The 11,454-nt window shown below is 30.6% G+C and overlaps 1 protein-coding gene across 2 annotated transcripts; it reads left to right on the top strand.

Moving 5' to 3' along the window:
- Positions 1-1,957: 1,957 nt before the first annotated feature.
- LOC141447302 (uncharacterized) lies at positions 1,958-11,167 on the top strand. Of its 2 annotated transcripts, XM_074114727.1 has the most exons (13): positions 1,958-2,112; positions 2,189-2,238; positions 2,331-2,421; positions 3,272-3,431; positions 3,829-3,917; positions 4,042-4,218; positions 5,736-5,899; positions 5,983-6,145; positions 6,876-7,050; positions 7,726-8,018; positions 8,793-9,038; positions 10,300-10,376; positions 10,841-11,167. In XM_074114727.1, exons 1-13 carry the CDS (start codon positions 2,056-2,058, stop codon positions 10,842-10,844), a joined length of 1,746 nt encoding a protein of 581 aa, XP_073970828.1. In that variant the 5' UTR covers positions 1,958-2,055; the 3' UTR covers positions 10,845-11,167. The 2 variants fall into 2 exon arrangements, with proteins under 2 accessions (XP_073970828.1, XP_073970830.1); XM_074114729.1 differs by lacking the exons at positions 1,958-2,112; positions 2,189-2,238; positions 2,331-2,421 and having other exon boundaries at positions 3,388-3,431; positions 4,020-4,218.
- Positions 11,168-11,454: the final 287 nt, after the last annotated feature.

Raw genomic sequence — 11,454 nt, 5'->3', positions numbered from 1 at the left:
ATCCCTTTACAACAGGACATGCGCTCTCTTACTATAAAATACACCCTCCTCTCTTTTAACCACTTCTAGGTCTGACCAAAACGTTCGATTTTGCTTATTTGGATATAATAAGGATTAGCACTTTGGTTTTTATGAATTTAAGAGTTTTAAAAGGGCGGTTTAAAAAAAATGATAAAAGTTAAATACAACTAACTATCGTAACTCTCGCAAAAAGTCACCTATCATTTGTATTTCTGTTAAAAAAGAAAAGAACAATTCTGGCATAGGTGGGTGCAAGATGACCTCCGAAATATAGGAAGCAGAAATAGTACTCCAAAATATGTCCTATTAAATTAATTTATCGAGAAAATCTTATTGTAAAGTTTGAGTTACTAAGTATATTTCGTTACAATTAATTTATACACTCGTATTCTTCTGTAGCGAAAAATTCCTAATTTTAATAAAATTAGCTAATACTTTCGTTTGTCAAAAGTAAAAGAAAGTAGAAAAATGAAAAATACAAATATTCCATTTTAATACGGGCCAAAGAGGGCGTGGTGTGACGTACCCGGTGGGTAGGCGTGGTTCAATAAACACTTCTCGCTTCTGATTGGTTCTGCAACCAACCTACTTTTCACACTTCCATTCTTCATTTGATTGGCCGATTCTTTATTGTTAATTGTTTCTATTAATAATAGAAGTTTAATTTTTTTTACCAATTTTTCCTCCGTAGGTATTTAATGAAGAATCAAATTATGCAATAAAAAAAATTTCTTAATAAAAACATACAAAATAAAATATTTTTCTTGCTTAATTTCTTGTTTTCTATGCTAGTAATGTAAGGGTAAACAGAAAATTGAGAATAATGTTTTTTTCCTTGCGAAGTACTTAAAAGAATATTGTGGGTCATGTTCACATAAAGTTACCCGCCATTTTGTATGCTTATTTGCATAGGGCTTTTATTTAACGATTTTTAAAGATTTAATGATAAATAGTTTGATACCTACTGTTACAATCAGTTTAAACCAAATGGGTACTACACTTTATAGATACAACATTTTGTATATAAAGATGGCCAGCGTAAGGCTACATAAAATTTTGAAACAAACGACACTTCATTCATGAAAATCGGTTCACGCGTCAATAACTTGAAACGATGGCAATACTTATCGTTAGAGCAGGTGTAAGAGCATGACGGCGTTTTAATATTACGTAGGGGAGCCCTAACCCCATCTTCCTGTCACATTTTATCAAAATCGGGATAAAATTTACAGTGTTAGGGTGATATGGCCCTATATTTTAAAGAAAATTTAGAAATTTTATGTTCTATAAAAAAAAGAAAAAAATTGTGGAAGTTGGGTGTTTTTCCACATTACGCTTTGTCGAGCAGTTATTTCGACCAACTCTTATACAACTGTCCTGCCGGACAGTTTTAATGAAATGGCTTTTCTTCCTCTAATTAAAACTGTCCGGTAGGACAGTTGTATAAGATTTGTCGTCTAATTAACGTCAGCAATAGGTTCATTCCTATGAGAGAGGCACAACCATACCTTGACAAACCTCTGTATCATTCATCATCCTCTGTACGATTGGTACTAATATTAAGAATTTCATCAAATGATGAGGTGATTAGAAGATTAAATTTTACATTTTTAAGACACTAAATATTTGGTTTAATTCCTTTTATTTAAATAAAATTTTATACAGAGAGAATTCCAAAAGTTGACAGTTATTGTTGCATAAAAAGTGCATTAAAGTAAGTTTAAAAGTAATTTTAAACCTTTAAAGTGGTGCAATTTCTTCTTTTAATTATTAATTTATTTATAAGTTTACATCTATTGGAAATAGAAAAATTCTAAAGCCACATGTCAATATTTTACATAAATTTATTCAAACAAGCAATTATTAATGCCCTTAGAAAATTTTAGTTCATAATTTGCTCGTCAGGTAGCAGCAGCTGACGGACAATGATAACCTCTAATAACCTCCTTTGTTACAGAAAGGTTTTAATATTGTTCCAAGAGTGAACTTAAAATTGAATGAACAATCGTTAACTTTTGTTACTTTTCGCGTAAAATGTTACCAAGTATGCCAATAATATTTTCTTCATCAAGACAAGGATCTCCTGAAAAAGTAAGTTTCAAATTTCTGATTCAGTTTTGAAACATAATTACTTTTTTTTTTATTAATGTTACATGTTTGCTATTAGGTTGAAAACGTTTCAGAGAAAGATGTTCACAGAACGAGTGAAAATCCACAGTTAGTAATCTAACAATTCAATTCAGTTCCAAACAAAAAATGTTTTACATTAATTAAGGTATTTTTTATATTTTTATTATTCTTGTTTTAAGGATTGCAGACGTTGGTGGAATACAATCAATGCGCATTTTAACCAATTATGAAATGTCTTCTGCTTTTGATAGTTTTCCAAGAGATGAAAAGGTAACTATTTAATTGTTTTAATTTAACCAAATTACACAAAGTGAGTTTTGTACAAAGAATATATAAATAATAAATCTGAGGCTACCACTATTTAGATAGTAGTTTAAGGTGCTTCGTTGTTTTATTAGAAACAGTTGCTATCCTGTTATTTGTTCCTAATTGACTTAAAAATATCGGTCGATAATTTTTTTTTTTGTTCTTTGGGGCTTCATTTCGAATATCTCTTGCATGCCCTACCCCTACATTCTGTTTCTTGAAAAAGCTTGATGCTTAAAGTAATCAATCGTAATGCTTAATGGTTCGGGCATTCGAAATTTTTGTTTGTGAAATAATATTGAATATCCTTCTTTATATCTTCTCTGGCTGATTAGTTTTTTGCAAGTTGTGTGCTCAAATAAGCTCTCCATCTCGGGATGAGGATATATAAAACTGTCACATTCATTGAAGCGATTGCGATTGTACAGAGAGTTCTGAATTTATGGTCTGCCTCTTGTTAAAAGAAGGAACTGTTACTTTCCTCATTAAGTCTATCTAAACTTTGCTTACTATTTAAACAGAGCTGTAGATTTACGTACTCTCTGTAATTCTAAAACCAGTACAGGGGTTTTTCAATTCGAGGTGGGTTATATCATTCTGATAAAACTTCAACTTCTCAGATTAGGAAATTGTTTTCACTCAAAAAATTAACTTTTTTTTCTTCTCTCCATACTGTAAATTATAAATCCCTTCTTAATTTTGTCTCACTAATCTTATTATATTATTTATATTATACTTACTATTAATCCTTACTTAGGATTAATTTAATTTTTACTGATTTACACCTTTTTTAATTTTTGTTCCTGAAATCTAGGAATGTGATGATGAGCTGGTATTATTAGCGGATAGTTCTCCATTGAGTGAGAAAAGAAAATTATTGGCCAATGTTAACCAACCTAAAAAGAAGAAAAAGTTGGATGTTAATCATGATGAAGTTTCTATTGAGGATAAAAGTATTGATGACCACGCTGACCGTAAGCCTGTTTACCTTCTCATTACGTATTTTATAAAGTGCGCATTTGGTGTAAAGAGCCAAGCTGAAAAACATAATTTGGGTTTATGTATTTTGAAGACAACACGGAATAAATTAGTTAAAATCAGAAAACCTTCAACGTTTCTGGTTATATGCCCAAGTTTCTTTAGAGTTAGGGATGGATTATTGACAAGTGCTAGGCATGTCAAGTGTTAATTGCATCGTTAAGTCGAGCGTAAATTTACAAGAAGTTTATTGTTCGTTTTTTGTTCCTAGCTAGCAGTGACTTTGTTATAAATATTTACCTTCTTCAAAACTTTAACAATGAAGGAACAATTATTTTATTTGTATTTATTTATTTTTTATAATTAGTTACTTATAGTTTTAATTGCTTACAGTTCTGGCTGAAGCATATTTTAATAAAGCAAAGTCAACACTTGATGAGCAGACATTCCAAAAGTTCATTGCTTTACTTAGTGAAGCAGTTGTAAGTATCTTAAATACGATATAATAAAAACTAGTCTATTTACTTAAAATTTAAGTTTATTGAATTTGACCATTAAAAACTAAATGTTTATAATTATTTCAGTTTTTCATTTGGGTTTCTGCAGGATGAACCTGGCAGCGCTGTGGCACTTTATCATAAAATTGTGGAATTGCTGGCTGATTATCACGATCTTGTGGATGATTTTGTGGGTTTCTTACATCCTCATCAAGCACAAGAATGTGGCAAGTTTATGGATTACAAATACTTTGAGAAATGTTGGAGTTTTCTAAGAAAAATTGATGTAAGTACCATCCTGATTCAATTTTGCCTGATTTGCTGCATGTTAAGTTCATATCTAAATTACTTTAGAAAGAGAGGGGTGCTTTAAATAACAGAACTTTTTTGTGTTCTGGTCTAAGGTCCTCGTTTTAAGTTCGATTTCATTAGAAACAAGCGTATAAATTAAATCCATTTTTAAAAAATGAACTATTGAGGGGTACAATTTCTTTGACTGTAAGTGATCAGTGTTTCCTTCCTATTTTACCCCTTTGTTTTGCTTTTTATGTCCAGTTTGGATCGTTTGTCAAATAAACGTTTAATAAGAAAGGATTTCGTTCTGAATGTTTTACGAGTTTTGCTTAACATGCTACATCGTGACATGTTAACCGTCTGTCAAAATTGTGACGAAGTTACATGCTGTCAATGTAAACGGTCATTTTTAACTCTGAGAGTAAATTTTACTTTTCAAAAGTCAAACTTACATCCAGTTGTTTGTTTTCTAAACTTTTTCTAAGCAAGATGATACTTCTTCTACCAGTCTACGACATTGCATACAGTTGTGTGTGATATCTTAGTCAAACTGATGTGTAGGAATTTAAAGATTTTGGAAAGTATGTACGAGAAGAAGTCTATTAGGTCTGTAAAATGTCGGTAGGTTAGTAAATTGCTTGGTTTCCCTGCCATAGTTTTAATTACAAATTTCCTCTCTGTTGAAAAGTGAGTCAATCAATCGTTGAATTGTGTTATTAAAAATTTCCGGTAGGACAGTTGTATAAGGGTAGATATTAGTAATGTAAAGTAGTTGGTTGTGAAGCGTTAAGAGAACAATGTGATGGTTAGAAAGAGAGATTGTTAAGGATAGTATCGGTGAACAACTTAAAAATGTGGAGAATAATCTACAAAATCCATTATTTTTCTTGCTAGAAAACGTCAAATCCTCGTGAAAATTTATACAAAGACAAAGAACAGTTAAGCTGAAAAATATAACTGATTTCTTTTTGTGAGAGTTGCTGTATTTTTTCAAATAATTATTACATTTAAGATATGCAAAATCAGACGAGTAAAGTTATTTCTCTATACGGTTAGGTATAAATAGAGCAAAATAATTACAGCAATTTTTTCGTTTGTTCACATATTTTTACCTTGTGCAGTAAACGAATCACCTGATGGTTGAAAATTATTTGAAACCAATGATTTCTATGAAATCTAGCATGCGATTTCGGGAACCATCTTTGACTGACTGGCAATTTTACTACCAGTAGCTGCATTAAGTCGCCAGAGTTTACTTTTAAAAACCTCCTTGTTAATTCATCTAAGCTACGATACTAAAAATACAAAAGTATTTGTAGTTTGAGAAAATAGTGTACTAATTAAGAAATTAATGTGGAAATCAGGGTAACTTTAACTATCGTTAGTTAAGGTGCAAAAAAACTCATTACAACTTAGTTAACATACTTAATTTATTAGGAGGATAATAACTTAATTATGTAATTAAATAATTTTATACATCTTTTGTATTTGAATTTTTTTTTAATGCAGGCTCATCATATGAATCGTTTTATCCATGCCCTAGAGCAACAGACAACGAATCGTACAATAGCTTCAGAAACTTTAAAAACTAATTTACTCCCAATTTTAAAAGGACACCAGCATCTATCTGATGGATTTTTACAATTACTTCCCGATGAAAAACCACCTCCTTGGTAAATAAAGAAGCTTTTCCTTTTTGATTGGAATCCAGATTTATTAAATTTATATCTAAATAAATGGCCTTTATTTTCACTAGCTCAAAAGAAGATTATGAAGATATTAGTGAAACATCAATTGAAGATGGTGACTGGGAAAGATTAAGAATTCCAGAACATCCAGAAAGAGGTTGCTGTCAGAATTGTTGTTGTAAATGCCATTCAGCGCCTTCACATCCGTTCTGTATTTCTTGTAATATTAAGGTAAATCATTTTGGTCAGTTATGTTTTAAAAAGGGAAAGAGTGCTACAGTCTAGGTTTCTTAAGACGCTACAATTGTATTTTTAAGGTTCTTGATTCTTTAGTTCCTATACTTTCTCATTACTTCCTTTTTCAACGCCTTTGGATAGCTTGTTTGCGATTTTCTGAGATGCCAGTTTCAAATGTTTAGAAAAGGCAACATAAGTCAGAATTAAATGTTTGGATTTGGTTTTTAACGTATAATAACAAACCCTCAAGTTAAATTCAAATGCAATCTTTTCTATATTAAAATATTTCATAGCCTTAAAAATAATCTATACAAATGACAAAAGCTTGGCAAAAACTTCTATAATAGAACTTAGAAAAAAAACGTCTGCTTTACAGAAACGGATTGATCAAATCTTCAGAATACTAGTAAAATATTTTATAAGAATATATATATCAGTACTCATTCTTTTATTAATCTATTAATGTCTGAAATTTTACCCAACGTTCTGTACTCTTTAATGTAATTATAGAAACAAACCAACTTCAGTAATGATGGAATTCAACAATTTACAGAAAATTGAGAAACAAAATTCTAACATTTAAGAAAATTCAAATTGTTTAGATTAAAAAGACAAGAAGCCAACTTTCAGATTTATCTAGGATTAAGGGATTCAAAAACTTTTTGCACTGTTTAATAGCTTATTTTATTCTTAGTTTACATTTTTAACATTTTTGTAATTTCAGTTTATAAATGGTCAGATATATGTACAACATGGTAAAGTTCTGAGATTCGCTCGAGTAACATTTGGTGATGTACCACAAATTGAGATGTTGAAAAAACTTCATCCAGCTCTCTACAGTAAACGCAGAAAAGAGAGGAAGTCATCTACTTCAAAATCTCATAATATTGGAAATAAAGGTAAACATTTTTAGGCTGGTTTCATTTTTAAACTCGATAAGATTTGATCACAACTATTAAATTTTATTTGTTTATTTAAAAAGGAATTGTATATTATGTAATTTGAAGGAATCAGACGACCTAGTCCTCTTCTTTTTAGCTTGTCCATCTTTTAACTCCCTTCGGGAGAAATATTTACATAAAATTACTGTTAGTGCGGAGCCTTTTTTGTCATTGTTATCTGTGGACAACATAGAAAAAATTAATAATATATTTTATTTCACGGTGGAAGCTCTCCACTTAAGGATACTTTTGTAATAAGTTAATTATTCAATAATTTAACATTATGTATTTAAGAGTGTGCTATCTTTTATTTTATTTTTTATTTTTATATAAGATGTCATAACTTTTATTTTATCTATTTTATAGTACATAGATTTAATTTATCCCAGATATATTGTTAATATATTAGAAAGAGAGGGAGAGTGAGAAAGAAAAAAATGAGATTATATTATTATATGGAAATTTCAATTTTATTTTTAAAAAGCTATGTGCTTATTCTTTATTTGTAATAATCCAGACAGTTTTAATATACATTTTTTTTTGTTTACTGGGTCAAATTTCACTGTTGTATACATTTGTATCTAAACAGTTATTAATAAATAATAATAATAAAATTGTATTTTTTTATTATAGAGTGCGGAGATCGTAATGAAATACCACCTTTGGAAATAAAATGCGAACCACATGATGTAGCTAATGTGACTGTTGATGATTGCAATGGAGTGGTGGATATTGGCTGTGGTGTTGAAGAACGGCCGGATGATGAGGATGATTACTGGGGTGAAGATTCTAGTGGAGGTGAAAAATCTTTAGATAGTGAAATAACCAGCGATCCTGACACTAATGATAGTACCAGGTTAATTGGTCTGCTGACGCCTGTCAGTCCGCTAGCCAATACACAAGATTGTGCCACACCACTTCCTAAGGTGACAGAAAACACTTTAAATGCTATGAAGCTATAAATGCTATAAAATTTATAACTATAAATGCTATCTAAAGTTATAATCACTCTTCATTGTTGCATTCGTGTCATCCTATTCGTCCCTTTTGGTTACTCAATAGTTTTAAGTAGGAAGTAATAAATACATTTCCAAATACAAATTAAGAAAATAATAACAGTAAAGCAGCAAAATGAGATTTAAGACATCACATTAAGCATTTTTGATACCTATGATTCAACTATCATAGGATAAGTGAGATATTCCCACTATTGTGCAACATTATATATGCATTTAATGGTTAAAATGACCTGGATAAGTTAGACAGGAAGATAGTCCTTATTTTGGTACCAAGGCAAGGAAAGGCTATACCCTTTCTTTTTTGCATGGATCTCTTTTTGAGGCAGGTTAAGATTTGTCCAAAAGTACCTGATAGATGCATGCATTACCTTCACCTAAAATAAGCCGCAAAAGGTAGCACGTTTATAATAGATTTCGGGAAGGAACTGGGAATAAAAGTTAGTTTACTTATGATTTCATAGTGGATTCCAATAGAGCTGCAATCAGAAAAGGTATTAACATCTGATTTTGTACCGGCAAGTTGCTGAATGCTGAAAAGGTTGGTGAAGGTCCAGAATCTCTTGATCTGTTGATAAACTCAATGATCCTCTTAAAATCATCAGGATGTGCACCCACCAGAAACATTCAAAAAGCCATCTTGTAATGAGTAATGTTAATTTCTAATTTTGTATATTATTTTAGGAACCATACGGTACTGAAGAAAACGAGCAGGAAGATTTGAATACTAGTACAGCTGAAACAGTCAGTAATAACGAATCGCTCAATGAATCATCAGATAAATGTGAAGAAGAGAAAAATATTGAAGAAAATAAAGAATGGACAAGAGAAGAAGATAAAATGATATTGCAAGCATTCCAAAAAGAAATCGGAACAGAACAAACATTTTCTAAAATCTCTAATCTTATGCCATCACGAAGTATGGATGATGTAAGTATAATATGTAAGATATTTTTAAATAAGTTGTTTAGTATGATTCTTACATGTAATTGGTAGCGTACTCGTAAATATGCATTTTTGCAAATGTTTATGGGATAAATAACGTCATAAGACATCGCTTATTGATTTTTACTGTGTTTTGGTTCCTCTAAAAGTATTTCATCTATAAGTGGTGCATATTTTTTAATTTTCTTTCTCTGCTTTCTTTATGGTGTGTTAGAGTTTGTTATGTTTTAAGTAAATAACTTTTTGTAGCATTTTATCATCAGTAACACTTCTGCTCTATTGATCAGAATATTTATTAATAATTTTTTATTAAGGTTCTCAGTGTTGATTGGTATAATAATTTCATTCGGGAGTTTCGTCAAGCTTCATTCATTTATTCATTTTGAGAATATTCGGCGAGGCGTTTTTAATTGCTGCCCTGGTTGTTCAAGAATATTCGATTGTAGTTCAATTTTTTTCAATGCGTTTTAGTGATGATTTAGGTATTAAAAGTTGTACAGGGATCATTACTTTTTCCGCAATAGTGCTTTCAAGCTTTTGTGTTCTAGAAGAAGGTGATATCAACCAACTTGTTTCTTTCCTTCAGTTCAATATTTGACGCTATGTTATGCTAAGTTGATCTATCCATCAATACAGTCCTACCACCTTATTGTGTCCCCTCATACATAGGTGTTGTTTTTTTACTTATAATAATTGATCAGCTTATGCTAATAAAACCACGTCTAACTACCAATTACTGTTGGACAATTTTTAAATCTGAAAGAGTTGAAAGAGAGATTGATTGGTGAATCATACAGCGGCAAGTGAAGAGTGATTCGCAACCGCGTGGTTTTTGATTTCACGTTTTTGATAGCAACGGCGGTATCTATTATTAGGCAAACATGATTTTTAATAAATAACATTTTATGCCCATTACTTTCCAAGTTAATGATAACCAACATAGCAATACTTGATCTATGCAGCTTATATAGTTTTAATAGTCATGTTATTGGCCTTGCTTAAGATCACCATAGTTTTAGATAAGAGGTGGGTTACTCCTTACAAAAGAAAAGTAGGCAGTGACTATGGTAAACACTCATTGATATAAATGATTGAAAGTGAAGGATATCTCAAATAAAATTCGCAAGAAACACACGAGTATTCACAAAGTTTGTAATTTTACTACTTACGGCCACAAGATCTTTCCTGCTCCATTACGAAGGATAGATCCGCTAAATTTTCTGATGTAATTTTTATTTTATTTTAGATCCAAGGTCGATTTAAAGTATTAATGAGTCTTCTTGAAAAGATGGCTACTGGTTCTCAAGATACATATCCTGTTAGGTAAGCCACTTATCATTATTGTGCTTACAAATAATTAATTAGAAAACATGATCCTTGAAAGAGTAAATTTTAGAAAATATTGATTTTTCATCCTATTTAATATTTAACCTTTTATAAATTGCTAGAAATCTTTGGAAATCACTTTTTTTAAAACTCCTTAACTTAGTTATTTTGAAATTACATATATTAACTATTATTATTATTTATCGATTATTTTCTAATATTATTCCCTGAATATATCTCCTAACCCTGCTTTCAGCATGGATTTTTACAGTGATGATTTGTAAAAGTCCGGACTTGACCACTTATTTTAAAAAAAAAAAATTGTGTGGCTTTTCATCGTGTGATCAGAAATTTCAGTTTCAAATTATCTTAGAAAAACCTGATGTTTCAAGTTTAGAACCCGCTTTAATATAAACAAAGGGTTTAAACTTTTAAAAATTAAGAAAGCTTTGTTTTTACAGCTAGTCAAATGGATCCGTTCACAAGAGAATCTGGGTAGATAGAAGAACTAGGTATTCATTACTTTATTACATTGATATCCAATTTGAATAATGAAGAATATGATCTCATTTAGTTTTTTTTTATGCAGTTTTGGTTAGGATTTTAAATCGTCCGAAATATTATTATTATTATTATTATTATTATTTTATTTAGAAATCGTAAACATAGCCAAAATAAATGTACAAAATAATAAAGCAATGGTAAATCGGCCCAAATATGGAAGGTATTTTGTTTTTATTTATGTTTTTATATTTCAATAAAAAAAAATATTCTTTATAAAAATTAAACTATAATTATTTTTTACCTAATTGCCTCAGCAGTCCCGGGATCTTATTAAGACAGGCTCCGAATAAGCCGTAAAAGCTGACTAGTGGATGTTAAGAAAGACTAGCATTTCCTTGGGGACTCCTGCTTTTCTCACTAGTAAGTCTTAGGGATTGCCAGACAAAAATGTTGGAGAGAACACAATGAATGGCCATAAGGAAAACTTGGGAAGGATTAATCCAGGAGCTAATAGTACCAATCTCTTAAGAAGAACCTTTGCAGCAGCATCAAGCTGGTGTCTGGCCACGAC

Source organism: Rhodnius prolixus, unplaced genomic scaffold, assembly GCF_049639745.1.
Source record: "Rhodnius prolixus isolate KJV_2025 unplaced genomic scaffold, Rpr scaffold_7, whole genome shotgun sequence".
NCBI classification, from domain to species: Eukaryota; Metazoa; Arthropoda; class Insecta; order Hemiptera; family Reduviidae; genus Rhodnius; species Rhodnius prolixus.
This window is presented reverse-complemented; position numbering and strand designations above follow the sequence as displayed.

Coding starts and splice junctions, on each gene's coding strand:
- LOC141447302 (XM_074114727.1), top strand. CDS start 2,056: ATGTTACCAAGTATGCCAATAATATTTTCTTCATCAAGACAAGGATCT. Junction 7,051..7,725: donor TCATAATATTGGAAATAAAG/GTAAACATTTTT, acceptor TTTTTATTATAG/AGTGCGGAGATCGTAATGAA. Junction 9,039..10,299: donor CATCACGAAGTATGGATGAT/GTAAGTATAATA, acceptor ATTTTATTTTAG/ATCCAAGGTCGATTTAAAGT.